We start from the raw sequence: 19028 nt of genomic DNA on the forward strand, positions 1-19028 counted from the left end.
TAATTTGTTCTACTTAAAGCATACTGTAAACTATGATTATCATATTTATCTATTTTCCACTCCATAAGAATGATGCAAGATAAAATCCACTTTCATTTTTTGCTAACATTAAAAATGAGGCATTTAGCTCAACTGTATAGTGGAATGCTAATACTATTTCCTTTGTTCTTAAAATAACTTCTTTCTGTACTAGCGGAAGAAAGCAAAAAATACTTGAAAGTAGGAAAACAGGAGAAGGTTTTTTGTTTCATTCACTGGCTTCAATTGCTGCGGCCAGCATGTGGGCTTTGGCAGGCAGCAGACTCTAGGGAACCACATGAACGTTAAATGCTCATGATGTTTTTGCCATAGAAAATGTTATTTATAGGCAAATGGAATTAAAATGCTGTTGTGCCAAGATGTATATAAAAATTCCAATCGAACTGAGCTTGCAACAGTGCAGGGCATTCAGTTCTGTTTCCTGGCATGTTCTGAGGATTTTGCATTGTTAAATCCTCATCATGCTTGTTCTGTGAACTAGGTGTTCATTACTGTAAATGTAGAAGTGTTCTAACATAGAATCTATTTTTAGTTAGGGAAAATGTAGTTTAGACACATTGCCAAATTCAGTGGAATCTTTGGGGAGGGAAAACTCTTTAAAAGAGAGGACAGAGCCAAAAGGGAATCTGGTCTAGTAAATACTTAAGATATCCTGACATGTGTTCTCATATTGTTACTTCTTCACAAGTAACCTGAACCATTTTTAGAGTTTTCTACAAACAAAAGCATTTAAAAAATATTGATGGTGATAGCATTATTATTTTGCAAAGAAAAAAATCTAGCTATGGCAACTATTCTAAATGCTATGAACATATTTAATACCTAAATCATTTTGGGTTTGTTCACTGATTTTTTTTTTTTTTTTTTTTTAATTAGGATAATATTTCAGTTATGCCTTTTGCTCTTCAAAATCTTAGAAAGTGGTTGGTTTGGTAGTCTGTTCTGCTGATCAGAGTCCTTGATCACAGTTGTCAAAGACCACAGATGCACAGCAGTCTGTGTATATCCATTAAGAGTAGTTTCAATTGTTCTTCTCTACCTGAGAAACTAAAGTACTATACCAGCGCTAAAACAATTGCAACTCACAGCTTAAAAAAAAAAAAGAAAGAAAAAAAGAAATGATTAAATACTCTGTAACATTTTATTGAAAACTTTAATGTAACAGATTGTACATAATGGTATCTTCTGAAGCAGGCAACAATGGAAGAGAGACCAGGCAGTAGCTACATGTTATAATTTGTGTAATTCTTTATGAAAAATGAGGTGGCACTTTTGTAAGTGAAGAGAGGAAAAATCTGTTTAAATTATTCTTTATTGAAAAAATGAAGTTTTTCTATTTTAATTTTATAAATGTTTTGTTTAATCCTGTTTTTTTCAACAGATGGGCGCAAGCCATTTCCAGTAAACCATGGGGAAACTAGTGACGATTCTTTCTTAGAGGTAGGAATAGAAAACCATCTTAAATGGTGCTAAACAAAATTCAGACTTGTTGTTTTTATGGTTCTGTTGGTGTAGAGTGAGTGGGATGGTGAGACAATTATGTTCATTCAGTTTTAAAATGGATATTTCAGAATGCACATGGTATGACTCTGGATGAGAGTATTATGATATGAAAGATCTGAAGGGTTGATCATAACAGATGATCAGGCAGATTTTTTTTTGTGCTGAGATTTTCCTATGCTACTGGTGTCTTAGTCGCACATGAGATGAAGCGATCAGTTTGAAAACTTAATAGTAATTTTTCATTTTCTTTCCTTTGCTTTAGTTATAGTTTGATAGGTGCCATGCTGGACCTAGGTTGAATCCTCTTCCAGCACCTTTTCTCTCGTGCCCTTTCCTCCTTGCCAATAACCATTCTCCTTTAGCTTTATGGTTTCTTTTGGTTGCTTTTTTGTGTCAGGAGCTGTTTAGTTGAGAAATGAATCCAAAAGGAATGCACTTAATTGCGAAAATAAACTTTGATCCCAGTAGAATGATGCCAAGTTGAAGCTGAGAGAGTGCAATGCATAGATCTGACCATTAGAGTATCCAGTCTGGATTAGCTTTACAAAAGGAAGAAACCAGAGAAACTCAAAAACAAACAAACAAAACCTCTTACAGTTTAGTAGTGTTGACTTAATCTCTATAAAGTGTGCATGCAATTTGTGCTTGTTTGGAGGTGGGGGCAGAAGTTGGGTAAAGCTTTTATTCTTCCATATGTGGCTTTTTTTTTCTATTTTACTGATAACATGTGCTTTCCATATTGCACCCTAAAGCTAGATGAAAGAATTATTTATAATCTTTCACTTACCCCACACAGCTTAGGTTCATCTTGAGACAAAGAAAAAGTTTCTGAATACAGCAGTACTAGTGTAGAGGCAAACCTGAGAGTTGCATTTGGAAAGTCAGAGGAACAACATGTACCTGTTGCACAAAGTAATATTCAGTAACAAAAATTAAAGTTCTGTATACAGCTTTTGTTCTCTTCTACTGCCTTTTTGAGCACTGTAAATCTTGAATAGGGGCAACTTCAGATCAGAAATACAGTTTAAATAAATGTCTCTTATTATTAATTAGTAATCCTCTATGGAAGAGTCCATTTTGGTTATATTTCAGTTGCTTTTTTGAGTAAGGTTTTTTGTTTGTTTGTTTTCTTTCAGGATGCAATAGAAGTTTGCAAGAAATTCATGGAACGTGACCCAGAAGAATTAAGATTTAATGCAATTGCACTGTCTGCAGCTTAAGCCTTTTCCAATTGGGCTAATCTATCACAAAGTATTGTAACAATAAAACTCTTGCCATATGTTAATAGTAGAGATTTTGATACTTCCCTAACGTGTTGATTAACTGTAGCACACGTGGAATAAACTTTGGATTTGTCCTTGCTATATCTTGCTGCTTGTTCCTAAAGCAAATTGGGTATTTATACACATGCATGCATTTTGTGCAAGACGTCTGTGTGCTGGAGTGTTTTTTCCCCTCACTTCCCCCTTTAAAGATTTGGGAGTTACTGTCTGTGATATTCCATCCCAGCTCATCAACATAATAATGATGAGCTAATTTCGAGCAGGATTATCATTCATATCTAACATTTGGAGTAGAGTATGTGGTATGTTAATGAGTAGAAACTTTGAAGTCTGAGGCTATCTGCATCTTACTTCTAGTTAAAATGATACAGGAATATTATAAGAACTTTGCAGGTGACTCAGAAGGCAAAGGCAGTTTTTCACTGCATTATTTGCTAATAAAGAAATGGAAGAAAAAAAGCCTAAATAGAGGACTGTTTCTATTTACTGTTGTTGAGCACTAACATTTTAAAGCTATCTTATCTTTACATCTTGAATAAAATTTAATTTTGCCTTTCAAGCCTAATAGTGTAAATAAACTGCCAAATGCTTTAGTTCAACCACTGTTTGCTATTTGTGAAAAACATGGCTTTTTACGTTACCCTCCCCCCCCAAAAAAAAAGAAAAGAAAAGAAAAGCCATTGTAGTAATAAATATTAGTTCAAATGCTAGGGCTGGGAAGGGAACAGACAGGTGAATACAGCAGTGTGAAGTATCTCACATAACTGAAATAAATGATAGATTTCATTAAAACAATTCATTACTTTCTTGTGTAATAGGACCAAAAACATCCTATAGGTTTTAAGATAGCCGTGATTGTCATACTTTTTTCCTTTAGGCATATCTATTGTAAATTTGTCAGGTGGTATTACTGAATGCTGTGTGATATCCTCTCTCTATGCCCTCCCCTCCACCACTCACGCTGGATCTTTAGGTACTGCTGACCAATTTGTACACTTGCTTTGGTAATGGTTTTGAGGGAGGGCTAAACAACCTTATGCTTTAGGATTCTCTGAAGATCAGTTTTGTTTAATGTGCACTTTTTTTTTGAGATGCCATGGTATTTTTCCTTGATTTGTTGCTTTGAAGAGAAATGATTCAGGTTGGCTTCCAATCAAGACTGTTGGCAAAAGAAACCGATCCCTCAGTATTCCAGAGTGTGCTTTCACTCTCTATCAATTGTCATTACAGGTAAAATGAATGGGATTAAGCTAGAAGCAATCTGGCAGAATTTTTCTTCTTTTTGAAAAGAAACAGGCCCTAGGAGGCTGTTTTATCACTTAAGAACATCTTTTGCACTCTAAAGAAAAAGTCAGAGAGTGTCTGTCTAAAAATGTCACCTGGAGAGTCCTCTGACAACAGAGTCTGTTTTCTGTAAGTGAGCTGTTTGGAAAAGTGAGGGGGGGGAGAAGAACACTACTGAGCTTCCATTTTCAGCGTTTTTTTTTTTTCTCCCAATAAAATGTGGTAGTGTTCAGAAAACTTGCGCTACAGAAAACTTGCTTTACATTGCCATGCTCACTAGTAAAGCCCTGAAACCTCCTTTTAAATAAAAATCAAAGGCTTTATTAAACAGAGCAACTGCATTGTTTTCCTGCTGATATCATAAAATCAAAGTTGCCACAATATAATTGGGATATTGCATATTTTGTGTTAAAGATGACTCAGAGGATTATAGTTAGGAAACTGAGCCATAGCTGATAAAGATAAGGTGTTTTTAGGATGAGGAGGGTGAGGAAAGAGGGGAAGAGGAAGTGCAATTCAAAACTGTTTAACTACATCAGTTGCCTAATGTAGGGAAATATTCACACCATGTATGCCTGTGAATGTTCATAAGATGTCTATATTGTTAGGTGCTAAATGTTGGGGCTGCATTTTTGTGTAAATGCTTATTGTATACCCAAAATAACTTCAGAACTGAACTTTTATCAATTATTATAACTGAGGTTAGAGTAGTAAAATTGGGGTAGGATTTTTCTTGGTCACATTGGATGAATGTATTTTGAACCTTAAGTAAAAGATTGTAAATAAGAATTCTTAGTATTTGGAAAGATGACACACTCTTTCTCTAGGGTAAGGTTTCCTTCTGTTTTGTTTTACGTTCAGTGTTAATTTCTGGATTATTAATACAAGATGGCACAGGTTCTCTGAAGATTGAGATCACAGCTAAGATTAACAGAGACGTGTCAAGTTTTATGCTGAACTGTATTTGCTTACTGCACAGTTCCTTGCTAGTTTGAAATCTTTGACAGACTGCGTTGCAGAAATAAGGTTTTAGCTAACACGTGCGGCGTGGTGGCCTTCCAGTGCTTGTAATACCATGCTGTGGCACAGGCGCTGGCAACTGTCTTGAGAATCGCAAACACTGAAGGGATCTGCAAGATGCTGAAATAACAGGGGTTTTTCAATGCCAAAGATAACTCTGACACCAGAAGCGTGGCATGCATGCTTTGCTGGTCCAGCTAGTAGTCCAGCAAGGTTTTGAACAGAGGCAAAGGGGCTCGGCCGAGCCGTCCATGCCACGATGCCTGTGCGGACGTTGCGTGGTCTGTCCAGGCTGTGCTATTAGCACAAGCTCTGTGGGAAAATAATGCAGCATTTCCAAACTTGTGGGGCCCTGGCAGAGCCTAACCCCCTTGGTGTGTAGCCTGCTCTGGCTTCAGGTGTTCAGCGCTCGGGACTGCCAGGAAATCCCTCTTTGGCTCCTGCAGTTCGGGCTGGCCGTACATATCATGTTATGGAAATGGTGCATGTAGGAGGTAAGTGATGATGCATGTTCAGCACTTAGATAATTTTAGCTGAATGGAGCTGGTGTACTATTAACTGCTCAGGATTGTTGAAAGTCTTTTAAGTATATCAGCATAAATCTTCCCATAGTATTACAAGCATTTTGTTGAGGAATGTTAAAGATTTAAGAGGCAGAGTAATGCATTTTCCTTTTAATCATCGCTGCACGTTTAAAACAAGGTGAGAAGGAGAAAAAAGTGGTTTCTGTCATTGATATGTCATATTTAGAAAATAAATACACTTACAGCCCACACTTAGAAAATAAATAGTGTCTTCTCTTAAGAAGGGAAAAAACCTGCCTTGATGGAAAATATCACGGCATCAAATATTTTTGGAACTCTTTATGAAAAGAATATGACGTGAGCTGTTGCTTGACTTATCCCTGGGAGCACACAAACTGAAAGGCTCTGTTTTGCAGAGTAAATTAGTTTGCTACTTGTCACCAATAAACTAGCAGTCGTGCCTGGATTATGCAATGTTTTTCTGATCTACAAGTCTGGTGACTTATCTTGTTAGTGCAAAGGAATATTGAACTATCTTGGTTGTTTTGGCTTATATAGGAAAACTGTTGATTTAAAATTCACTTTCTGGAAAAAATGTATATGTTGGAACCTCAGTGGTTTTACTCAGTGAATGACTTCTACTTGAAAGCTGCTGTGGTCCATGCAGCTTACCAAAAGGAGGACTTGCTGAGAATTACTGAGATATTTGATCTAAAAAATTACTTTCCTTATGATTAAAGTGTTTAATCTGATTTGCCTTGAAGTGACATAAAACAACCAGAAATAAGTGAGAAAACTTGGAAACTATTTTCTTAAACATGAACTCTTTTTCTAAAACCTGTTTCATAGAAACTAATTTATTTGAAAATAAATTTCTATAATGTTTGTGGTTATTACTGCCTTTTTCTCCTACTTAAGGTTGAGCATCATAATTTATATTAGGCGAAAAGGCAGGCCTTAATGGGAACTGCTGCAATAGTTTTCCAAACAAAACATTTAGTAATGACAATAATGCAAATTCATGTCAGCCAGCAGCAGCACATGCATGCTGACTTTTTTTTTTTTTAACTTTTGTGGTGATGAATGCTAAATATTGAGATGATAGGGTTGCTTTGTTTAGTTCATGCGTTTCACTATAGAGAAATGCATATTCTTGGTCTGTATTTGTTCTTATGGTTGATCTGGTTTGGGGCAGGAAAGAGGAGTGAGGAAAAATTGTTTCAAAAGTATAACTTTGTCGTTTCATTCATCACTGCCTCTGTAGCACTGAGATCTCAAATCATACCACCATGAGGAGCTAGCTACATGATTTCTGTGCATTTGTAACTTTAATAAATGTTAAACACATCCTGCAGAATTTATTTCAACCTGAATCATGGGGTTTTCATTCATCTACGAAGTAAAACAGATCTCTATATACTACAGAAACTGATGGCTAATAGCTTCTTGATAAGAGATCAAGGCAACCCAAGATGTTCATTCCCATTGTAGGAAGGTTGTAGTCAGAGCAGAAATAAGATATGCTGCCAAGTAAACAGGTCAAGAGAAGCTAATTCGTGTCCAGTACAAATTCTAAATTACTTTTTCTTCATAATCCTTAAACTTATGCCATGCTCTGCCACAGACCATAAAAGCAGAAGATGCAGGCAGCAACTGCATTTTGCTTATGGAAAAGTTTTATGGAAAGAAAAATTCGAGTAGGAAAAAAACTAACTCGAATTCAACATTAAAAGGAGCTCAAGGAGTTTTTAGAAGCTAGGCAGGCGCGGAGTTGCCCTTATTCCGGTGCATGTCCGCCCCCAGCGGCAGGGCAGCGCGGTGCCGTGCGGGGACAGCACCGCTGCGCGCTCCCGGCCCCGCCGCCCCCCGCGCCCCTCCGGGCTCGCCGCGGCGCGGCGGTGCGCGGCCGGCGGAGGGGCCCGGGCCGGGCCGGGCCGGCCTCGCCCCGCGGCGCCACCTGCTTCAAGGCGCGGCTGCGCCCCGCTACGCCTGCCGTGCGCGGGGCAGCCCGGCGGCGGCGGCGGGGGGCGTCGCGTGACCGCCGGCGGCTTCCCAAATTCCTGCGGCCGCCCAGTGCCGGGAGCTCCCGGGAGGGGGCGGGGCCGGGCGGGGCCGGGCCGTTAAAAGGAGGCGGCTGAATGACAGCGGCGCTGCCCGCGCCCCAGCCCGGCCGAGGAGCGGCGCGGACGAGGACGAGGACGGCGACGACGGGCCGCTGCCCCGGGCCGCCCGCCCGCCCGCCATGGAGGGCGCCGCCGAGGCCGAGCGCCGCTGCGAGGCGGCCTTCGCCGAAGCCCGGCGCTGGGTCGAGGTGAGGCCGCCGCCGCCCCCGCGGGGGTTCCGCGGCGCCCCGCAGCCTTCACCCCCCCCCCCCGCCTCCGTCTCCTCCTCCTCCTCCTGCCCCGCCGCCGGGGGGAGGGGGGATCCCCTTGCTCGCCCTGCTGGGGGGCTCCGGGGGAGGGCTGCTCCCAGACTTTGCTGCTCTGTGAGCGGCTGCGGGCTGCTGCTTGTCGAAGGTGTCATTAAAGCTTGCAGAAATGTGTATTTTCAGCGTCTCCACCCGCCCCCCATCCAAATTAAAGGACGGTAAGGCTGCATGCCTGTGATTAAGGCTGTGACTTCTTACTCTCTTGTAAAGCACTTCTTTAGCACTTGCTCTGCGACGGGCTGAATTAAGGGTATTCTTCCCGTCTCGAAGTCTCTAGGACATAGAGTAACCTAAAAATACAGTAATGTTCCTCTCTCTTTCTCTCTCTCTCTCTTTTTTTTTTTAATTAGTGGCCAACTATGCGTTGCTTGACATAATAATATCTCTATTTCTCTAGTACTTACCCCAAATCACGTTGGCAGTATGCTGATGCCTAGCAGGAGGTTGCTAGCAGATGTACCCAAGCGCATTGCCTGGGCAAAGTCGTAGCGTGTGGCCGGGTAAGCGAGGTTAATGGCACGGAAGGTGTTTCAAGAAACATTAGAATTACGGCAAGCCTCGTTTTCTGTCATTGTGCGCTTTTAAAGGCGAGCTTTAACGTTTCAGGTTATAAGTGTTTTAACAGCTAAATAACCTTAAACTTGTATTGTATGCGTGCAGCTGTTCACTTGAGATGAAACTTATGTTGTCAGAAATGCCATTCCAGTAAATGGCATTAAAAGAGTAAATATTCCACGAAAGTTCCCCTTTGCAAACTTGTCAAGACCTGAGTTCAGGCTTCTTTGTTTCCTCTGGAAAATGATGACATCTAGTGCTTAAAGGCTGAGAATTTTGAACCGAGGGCTCTGTAGGTGAGGAAATCGGGAATGATTTCCACAAATGTCAAATTTATAAGTGCTATCCATGAATTTAGGTAATTAAAACACTCCTCTCTCTCATACACTTTTCTAACCTTTTTGTTTGTTTGTTTTTAAGTTGGGAAAGCTTATATTAGATGGTATTACCTCACCTATTTGAAAATCCTATTTTAAGGGTTCCCTCCCCCCCATTTGATATTGGCTGGCTGTACTATTCAAACAAAATGCCTCTCTTTGCCTGCCAGTAGCACATGGGAGCAATAGCATTAAACTTATGTAAGTGTAAAGTGTGTGCTGTTTCTTGTATAGTGGAAAAACAGTATGTTCAACTTCCTCTGTATCCCTTCTAATTTGTGTGGTTATACTTTGTTTCTGAAATGGGAAGGCTTACCTCATTTTAAAGTAATTCTTAAACTTACCCTATGGATAAACTTCTTATTTTAAATAGAATAACTTAAAAAAACAGAAGGTATCGATAAACAGGATGTTCAGAATTCTGTAATGTTGAAGGAAAATGTAAATATTTATTCCTGTATGAAACAGGGTCTTCATTTCCGAGAGTACTTTGTATTTCTCTAATCTTTAAATGCAGATGATAAAAAATCAAGACCAACCATTTACATTGTCATATGAAAGGAATAAATATTTTTTAGATGAGACGTATTCCAGGGTTTTGTGGATCTTGGTTAGACAGTGGTTGAGAGTAAAACCTGAAAAATACTGAGAGAGTCCTGCTGATTAAGCAATTACTTCTGAAGATGAGGCACTACTTATGACCTCTACAATTTTATGTTTTGGTAGGATTTTATGTGCCAGTTCCGCCTAACAGAGGAAGATGAAAGCATACAAACACTAGCTGGTTTATATATATTTAAAACAGCTAGGAAAATCTCTGTAAACTGTTGATATTGCCCTTTGCTAATGAAATCTGCATTAACAAATATTCCATTTTTTTCAGCACGGAACTTTTCAGAGTTTGGGATTAAAAAACTTCAGAAAACCTCAGCTCAGATGCTGAAATTGAGGGACTTTTTGTAATGAGATTGGGTAGCTGTATTTGTCATATCTGGGGGGAGGGGGTAAAAATGAGAACAGATATGCAGAAAACTTCTGAAGCTTTAGGTGAGGGAGAGAAGATACCACTGCTCACACAGAAACCCCCCAGTAACAGAGATCGGAGCCCTTGTGTGGGACACAGGAGAGACCTGGTCAGGTCCCTGTGCTGCCTGTTCCCAGCTGGAATCTCCCATATTCCCCATGTTGTGCTGCAGCCACTGGTGTGGGAGCAGCAACATTTGTCCATAGGCTTTATGCTAGGCAAAAAAAAGTCCTTGAATAAAAGTAATAATAATAAAACATTGTATTTAGTCTTAGTTAATGAAAGACTTGAGGTTTAGTTCAGATTCACGTTCAGACATTTTATTATCATGCAGACAAGGAGGGATCTAGTCTTTACAATGTAAAGAATGTTTCAATTACAGTCTCCTACCCCTTGTAAAGTGGGTTTTGTGCACTGTGGTGAACCAGGGGGAGAACAGGAAGGATGTTTTTGCTTGTCTCAATATTGAAAAATCTAGTTAGAGATGGTTGGTCATTGTCGGAGACCTGACTGTCTAACACATCTATTTATTTTGGAGAAGGAGAAGAGTCATTTTCAGGGCAAAACTTCTCAGGAGTTCCTGTGCTGGCCATTTTCTAACCCAGAGCCTGGCAGTGATTAGTGTTGCTAGATGGTTGTATCTGAGACTTCTGGAGTCTTCGGAGCTGTGCATGCAAAAACCATCGCTAATCAAAATCACATACAGCTCAACCTTCATTTAGCACCTCAGCTGGGCATATGGTGTGTGCCAAGACTTGAATAAAATATTGAAATAACACAACTTCAAAATGGTTTCTCTAAAGTAGAGTAATGTTTGCTAAAGCTAGAAATAGTTGGGTTTTAAAAATTATTTTATTATGTTCTGTTCCATATTATAACTTAAGAAAGCCAAAAGCTATCCCTCAAAACCCAAGCATTCTTCCCCCAGATATTAAATATTCCAAATTGCTAGGTCTGTTTTCCTGCAGTGTTGTTCCAAGATGTGGGGGAGCCGTCTACCTCTTCCTCTATGCAGTCCACCCAAAAATTCGTTCTTGTAAACAAAGGTGAGATACTGTGCCTCTCCTTTCTGCTCCTCCCCAAAAAACCCTTTTTCCATTTTAGAGGTTGACCCTCTAAAAGTTCAAAAGGAAACAAAAGTACGTGTGCTACTTTCTTGTCAAACCACTTAACTTGGGATTCGTGTTCTGTGTTTTAAATGAACCCTAATCTTCAGGTAAACGTCTGTGGCTTGAAACTGTTTGCTAAAGCAACTTGAAACCTGACCTGTGATGTCTGTAAATCTTTAGTTAGAGGGCCCTGAGGCAAATAATGCTCGTTGGGTTTTTTCCTCTCTCTTTCCCCCCCCCCCCCCCTTTCTCTCAAAGTAGTTGAGTCTAGTGTGCAATAATATGTACAAATCCTTTTTGAGGGAGAGTGGGAAGTGAGCGTGTGCTTGAATGAATTATCGAAGTGGAGCAGTATGGCTGTAGGAAAGCAAAGAGAGCAACTTTGTCAAACCCACTGAAGCTAAAAATGGGTGTTAGGCCAAGTGACTTTTATTATTGCAAAGTGTCACGGGGCTTCTCACAAGCTGAATTTCTTGCCTTAATGGACTGGTCTAGAGTTATTAAAATCACATATTGTGAACACTACTAATTTGATTTAATGATACTGTCATCAAGAGGTTCAGTTGTAGAATTACAAGCAAGATATCTTTAGTCCTGGGGTTGTTTCTCCTGTAGGAACGTTGCAGTGTAACAGAAGTCTTTCCTGTCTCTAATGCTACTGAGTGTTAAAGGAGCAGCTAGGGTTTCTGTAGTAAGATAAGGTTTTTATCATTTTTGCTAGACTGCATAAGAGGATGGGAGCCTACCATATCTGGAGGGCAGCTAAGGAACCTCTGCTGTTCTTCTCTTGTCATGGCCCTTAAACAGACACATAGTAAAACAGCTAAATTGTCTGAATACTCTTGCACATGTGCTGACCGCTTTATTATTGAACTATTGCATACTGTATGCTTTTCGGAGTCCAGAGTTATCTTCCTTTGTGATTTAAAAGTATCCGCTACATTTGGGATGTTGGCAAAAATTAATTTTCCCCTGCAAAAAACAAACTCATTCCCCTGCCCATAAAACTCAAAAAGCAAATTTGCAGAGTGTCCAAGTAGAAGGTGTCACTTGAAGATAAAACTTGAGAGCTAGGGCTACTTACTAAAATCTTTTGGCTTGGACAAATAGTACAGCAGTCAAATCCAATGAAAGGTCTCTGACATGTGGTCACCAAATGTTTCTGTTTGTTGAAATAGTTCGAAGTCTGCATTTCTACTATATATTTTTATGGCTTCTGAAAATGTAGCAAGAGGTGTAGCAGAAATGTTTTTCCTGCATTTGCATAAAGATCTTACCTCAGCAATTATTTTGTTTTGTTTTTCCCCCAAGCATGAATCTAATGCATGCAGTCTGGTATGACGGATGGGGGGAGCTAACTGTGGAGGTAGAAGCTGGTCCAGGCTCATCTTTGGCATATTTATTTCAGTTGCACTAACCTTTATGAAAAGGCTTTTCTTGATTCTAAACAAGGTATTCTCAGATGGTGTGTAGCCAGACAGTTAATGCTCTGGATGTTTTCAAAAGGAAAGCTGTTTAAATGAGAAGGCAAAATCTATATATTGTGTTGCCTAAGCAGTATCTAATACTGAGTAATTCTATCAAGTCATAAAACCTGGGTGGGCTGGTTTCTGGAGAACTTCTTACAGCACTGCTGCCAAAGTCTTGGCTGCCTTCTTAATGCCTACATAAGGGACATATTTAAGCCTCCATTAAGCAGATGCATCAATATTTCATTATTGTATGTAGATTCTTGGCAGTGAGCCCTTGCACAGAATAAGTGTATCCAATTAATGTATAAACATGAATTGATACAGAAGTATACATAGTGTTAAGTAAATACTATGGGAATGTAAATCCTAGAATTAAGGTTCTCACTGGCTGCAGACTATGAAAGTGCTTTGTCAAACTGTCATATAACAGAGATATACCGGAGATATCAATAATTTCTTTTGGGGAGTGGGGAGGGGGAGCAGAGGGTTTTTTTGTTTTTTTTATATATATATATATATATATATATATATATATAAAAAAAATTTTAAATCTGCTAAGCATTTTTCTCTCTTACCTTGTCCTCTTCCTCCCAGACCTCTGGAAGGTATCAGTGGTATATTTGGGGGGGTGGGCAAGAGAAAAAAGAGACTGATTTTACTTGAGAATAAAATCTGTTTACTGGGTTCTGTGAAAAATTTTTTTCCTGTTTTTTTTTTTTTTAATTTATATGTTCAGATTTCTCAAAGATGCTTGAAGTCTGTTTTCACACAACTGTGCCATGTGCATGAATAGCTTTTAGCTGGGTTCACAGTGCAGTTGTTTCCTTTGCGGGTGGTTGCCGTCTTTGTAGTTTGCAGCATTATTTTAAAATTTTGCATAAAATCAGCATCTGCAGGTACTTAAGAGGAATAATTAACTTGTTGGATGCATGTCTTCTACATTGGGGAAGTGTAATGCTGCCTAAGAGGATCTACAGACTACTCTGAGTGGATTCTTGTTTTCTTATGTTCTGTATTATGTGGTTACCAACTAGAGTCAGTCATGGAGTTACTATTGCTCTTTTTTGTTCTTTTCTTTTTGAACTATGACCTGATCCTTTCTTAATTTTTTGTTAGGTTGTTTATGTCTTTCTCCCATAGTTTGGGGGAGGGGGAGAGATGCTGATGATTTCCATCTTTAGTGTGCTTCCCCCCCCCCCCCCCACATTACTGTGAACTTCCTTTAGCACCTTTTCTTTGTCAAACACTTTTTTTTGTCCAATGTTTTAAGTTTTTAACAAGCACTTGGGTGTATTATATTAGACTGTGACCTTGCTGAGCTTTGGAAAACACTTGGTTTTTATTGTGTTTTAAGAACCGGATACATTCCAGCTGTCCTTGTACCTACCACTCTTTGTCTTTAAAGTTTCTTATAGCTGGAATCTTCTGCAGGAGTGAAAAAAATTTAAAAAAGAACCTTTTTTTTGCTTAATGAGACTAACATAACTTTATTGTTTTTAAAATGGACTTTCCAACTTCAGCAATTTAACGAAAACCAACACATGTTCTCAGACTTGGTATACTAGAAATGTGTCTGCTGATTTAAGGTGTACTTAGCACACCTTACATGCTATATGAGTGACCTTAGAAGGAGTGTTTTGTTGCTGCTTTTTGCATATTTTGATACTGTCAATCCAAGTGAAAATCTATCTTTAAAGGAATGTAGTGAATAAACTATTTTAAAATGGATTCTTTGGTCTGTCATACCATACAACTTCTGTAAGCAGTTGTAAATTTAGTCGTTTATGAACAATGCTAGGTGGGTTTTTTTGTTTTTTTTTTTTAATGAAAAGAAAGACGTATGGATCTAATTCACTGTATGCTATCTTCCAGTTGGACATTTGGCTGTAAAGCTCTCATTTGTGTTACACTGAAAAGGGAAACTTGATTTCAGCAGTGTTTTGCATGTGTGGTACAAAACATCTGAGACTTTCTTAGGAGGGCATGAGATTTGAGAGCTCATCTTCTTTTCCCCCCCCCCCCTTTTTTTTTTCTGACTCTGGGTGTGCTGGTACATTTTTTGCACCAACTAATGTGAAAGTCCTAACTTTTTCCCAGGAGATGATTCAGCTCTGAATCCTATTAGAAAATAACTCAACACTAACTAAAGGAAATACATTTTACTCTGTTGGGCAAAAAAGTCAAAATCATTGATGTATAATGTGGCTTTAAAAGGAATACACAGATTGGAATTGATTCAACTAATGCAACGGCATTGGTAGGTGTTGGGCCAACCTGTCCTCCCAGAGTAAGTGCCGTGATGATGTGTTTTGGCGTTACTGCTGGGCGTTTGTCAAAGCTAGGTGGTGTTGAAACTCCTGCACTTGGTGTGTGCTTCTCCTGCCACCTTTTGTGGTGGCAACAGCATTTGTCTGGCCCTCCAGTGATTTGGTTGAAGGAATTAAACCGATGGAGACTTGGCCTGGTTTGTAGTGTCTTCCACCCATTTGGCTCCCTGAACAAGCCTCCTGGGAGGCAAGGCAGACACCAGTGTCCGTGCAAGGGAAGTGGTGGTGACACAGGTACTAGCTCGCTGTTCGGTTGCAGCTCAGCTGGTAAAAGTCCTCTGGGCAGGCAATGAGGAGAGGCAGACCCCTGAATTTAGACAAACAGTCTCTTTCCCTGAAGGCCTCTCGAGTCGCTTGCTTCTGTTCATTGCCTTATCCCTTCCTTACCTGACTTGGGAGTTACTTGCTAGGTGCCTGGAGTTTAGCTCTGAGTTAGACACCTGAATTAAGGAGGCTGGATTCCCTCCATCCCTAACTTTAGGATGGGTTTCATCAGACTTATAAATACAGCTGAAACTGTTTTAAGTAGAAACTCTGCCAGGAATTTCTGGGCCAAAGCATTTGAAAGTATTTGATATGCTTGTAAACTGATTTCAGCTATGGCAAAAGTGGTCCTTATGTCTCATTAGAGTTGCTTTGCTTGGGAGATGATCCATTAGAAGTATCAGGCCATCTGGTCCAACGGTTCTTCTCATGACTGCCTGCCATTCCAGGGTGCAGTCTAACCCCAGATCTAATCTCCAGTGTTATTTGCAAATTCTTTCCTGGAAGTACTTTATTGGCTTTGCTATTCCACCCCCCCTTCAGGAAGGAATTTGAAAAATTTGACTTGTGGAGTTTGTTCTGAGACTTTCTACATGGTCAAATGACCATGTCAGTTTGTAAATCATGATGTAATAAAGAATAGAAGGAAAAAAAGCCAGATGTCAAAGTGACTATGGAGATGAAGAAGAATTAAGATCCTAGTTTGACATTACAGTTTTTTGTAGCAACAGCTGTCCTACTGCCTTGAAATGTTTCTTTGGATATTACTTCAGGTTAGGTGAAGTGGGGGACAAAGCTAGAAATTACTGCGTTTCCACTTTAGGAATAATTTCTTTTCCTCCTTTTGTCATCATGCTCTGTTTGTGTAAACACCACCACAGACAAAATGCATCTTTTTGATGTACCTAGGAAGGTAATCCTGAAGCAAAAATGAGCTAGATACTTGATTGCAGATTCTTTTGCAGATAGAAAAGGGTTGTAACAAAGTAATATTGATTGTCTTGACCAACTAAGAAACCCTCACTTTCGTATAATTCTTTGAAATGTCACGTGGGCCTCCTCACTGTGGATTCTGATCATTCAAGAAAAAGGTTGGATGGAGTCTCTCTGATTTGGACAATGAAAATGAGATGAAGGAAGAAGGTGAGAGCTCCAGGTACTGATGGATATCTTTCACAGACTTTTGCCTGATGCTGTGGAGGGGAAAAAAACCTGGTATAATAAACATGGACTTGATGATTATTCAAGAAGGTATTGCTTCACAGCTACAAGTCTTATGTGTAGACAGATTTTTCAAAGACAAATCCCCATTAAAATACAGAGAATTAGTTGCTTGCTAATGGTATAGCTTTAATGCATCTGATAAAATCCAAAAGTCTTTTGTGACTTCGGAATAGGTCCTGGAGACATGGGCTGTAATCTCATTTGAGAGCGTTGTTAAAGACTCCAGGAAGTTCTGCATATCAAATGTTAGTGGATGGGGCTGAGAACTGTGTGCTATGGAGAAATGATGGAGAGAGGCTTGGGATGTGAAGATGAGAAATGTGCTCCTAGGGTTATTTGTAAATAACTACTTTCTTCTGACTAGAGTGAATTTCTTACTTCGTGAGTATTTCTGTTATGAAATCTTGTAGAATGTGGTGGCTTTTAAAATCTACATGCTTTTTTGTATTTTGGTTGCTTAAAAGATGGGGTAGTAGAGGTCTCAGACTTCTGAATAGTTGCCCAATATGTTATCACACTTATTTTTACAAGTGTGTAAGTGAAAAAATTTAAATTGGTGTTTCATCTGTGTTAGCTATTGGGCATGGAAGCCTGCTATTAGAACTGGCTGAAAAATGTCTGTATACGTATGGTTAGTTTTTGTCTTCTTTCTCACCTCCCCAGTTGAAAATTTCAAAATTATTTTTTTTTTAACTTGGCAACTCCAAATATTGTGGCTTTCCGTCTTCCAATTTAAACAATTTTTTGTGAAAACTGACTTTCCTACAAATTTACGCTGAAAAAGCCAATGTTCTTTTCCTAAACTTATGTTGATATTCCTTACTTCAGAAGAACACTATAATCATGTCTGGTTCTCAGTATAATGGTTAATTTTGTCTGAATACAAAATACTTAATGTGCAAGGGGGATTTTATCTAGTGGAATAGAGTTAGCAAAGAAACAATGAAGTTGAAGCAGATGTATTTCGGCAACAAGATGCAGTCTTCAGTGTGGGCTAACTCCCTTGAAAGAACCATGTGTGTTAGTCACTGTAACAAAGATGAAGACTGGAGCAGCGTTTTCCAGCGTTTAGGCAGATCTGGTAGGGAGATGGATGTTAATTGAGTTTCCTGTGCCTGGTGATCTGTGTCAAATGTGTTCCAGTCCTGCAGATTTCCAGCAGTGACTCATGCGACTGTTTCTGTCCTCTGACATCGCTCTAGGAGGTAGAACAGAGCAGGGTGTGTCGCATGCAGTAGAAGACATCAGTCATGTCGCACTACCTTTCAAATTTGGGGGAGCAAAATATGAAATGATACTGACATCTATCAGCTGTTTTTAAAGGTAAACCAGCCTTTCTCATCTCAGTCTTTTTTTAAATTTCGTTACAATTTTATCTTAAGTACCCACCCTGTTGTGCCTGTAACTTGACCGTTTGTTCTCTCTGTTACCTTACTGCAATTGCTCAGGGTCTGAGGAGTGATGAAACCAAGGAAGGTTCAGCTTAATAGTAATTTTTAGTGGGGGGAGGATATAGAGATGAGATCCTGATCTCAGGATCCTGCTCACTCTGATCTTAACACCTGCTTCTTCTCTCCAGAAAAGAAATATATACATCTCAATTTCTTCTTGAGGCAGGAGGTATTCCAGTTTGGGAAGGGGCACTCTTCACTCTGAAGCTCGATGTGACATGCACCAATTTTTAGCCTAGTAAATTTCTTTGGTGTCTCGCTCTGGTATTAGCTGACTCAAAACGTGATACAAATACTCTCTGTAGCCCAATTTTGTTTTCCTGTTTGTGCTATTGTTTTTCTCTTGACCTACTAAGGTACATAACGTTGCTTAATTTGCATATAGTGTTTTTAATTTTTGATGGTGACTTAGATTTAAGACCTTTAAGTGCTTTGGCTATGTCTGCCTGCCTGGTCTAGGTTGGGTACTTGAAGTAGTCTAGCTATGCTAACACAGAAATCCATATGAACTAATTTAGATCTAGCATGAATATCTTTGAATTCCCAAGTCTTATGCAACATATGCTTTGAGATTAGGCTGGTGAGAGTTAATTTCAGCTGGGCACAGTTGCTCATTCTCTTCATCTAGAGTCTGGATATTGCTCACCTTTTTCTTATTTTGTTGGAAAAGATTTCAAGTATGAAACTTGCCTCTATATAATTTGTTCTTTTCTCTCTGAGCAAGGTTGTTTCCCAGAGTAATAATAGTACACAGGTTCCTCAACTATTGTGGAAAAAGCATAATGGCTGTTCATCTTAATAGTCTTAGTCATAGAATGAAATATCTTTACCATGAAAAGTGTGCGTCAGAGAAGCTGCTTCTAAGAAGGCTCATTTAAAACCTCTCATGTTTAGAGGTAGGTATGTGGATTTTGTATGTCCCTTTCTTTCCTGTATTAGATGTGCAGTACCATGGTATAAGAAATAAAATCTCTGTGTAAATGTTAATGTCCTTTCCTGTGTACTTTTAAAATAGTGTTAATCCTGTGATTCAGAAGGAAAATAGGGAACATAAGGGAGATATGGGCAAAAAAACTATTCTGTGGTTGTGACCAGTGTGATGGCCAGCATGATGCATTGAGCATTTTAACATACAATAAAAAAA

The 19028-nt window shown here is 39.4% G+C and overlaps 2 protein-coding genes across 9 annotated transcripts in view; both read left to right on the forward strand.

Moving 5' to 3' along the window:
- UCHL3 (ubiquitin C-terminal hydrolase L3) overlaps nt 1-2906 on the forward strand; it is a 43016-nt gene extending 40110 nt beyond the window's left edge. For both annotated transcript variants that reach the window (XM_067292814.1, XM_067292810.1), the window contains 2 exons: nt 1421-1479; nt 2679-2906. In XM_067292814.1, coding sequence (XP_067148915.1) covers nt 1421-1479; nt 2679-2762 — 143 coding nt within the window. In that variant the 3' untranslated portion in view covers nt 2763-2906. The remainder of the gene's footprint in view (nt 1-1420; nt 1480-2678) is intronic.
- A 5010-nt stretch (nt 2907-7916) lies between these two features.
- The window catches only part of LMO7 (LIM domain 7), a 137361-nt gene continuing 126249 nt past the window's right edge, over nt 7917-19028 (forward strand). For 4 of the 7 annotated variants that reach the window (XM_067292827.1, XM_067292849.1, XM_067292858.1 and 1 more), the window contains exon 1: nt 7927-7964. The gene's annotated coding sequence lies outside the window, so the exon portion shown is untranslated. Of the gene's footprint in view, nt 7965-19028 lie in introns of all 7 variants that reach the window. The other 3 variants (XM_067292873.1, XM_067292841.1, XM_067292867.1) reach the window with 3 other exon arrangements.

The sequence above is a fragment of the Apteryx mantelli genome, chromosome 1 (genome assembly GCF_036417845.1).
Source record: "Apteryx mantelli isolate bAptMan1 chromosome 1, bAptMan1.hap1, whole genome shotgun sequence".
Lineage (NCBI taxonomy): Eukaryota > Metazoa > Chordata > Aves > Apterygiformes > Apterygidae > Apteryx > Apteryx mantelli.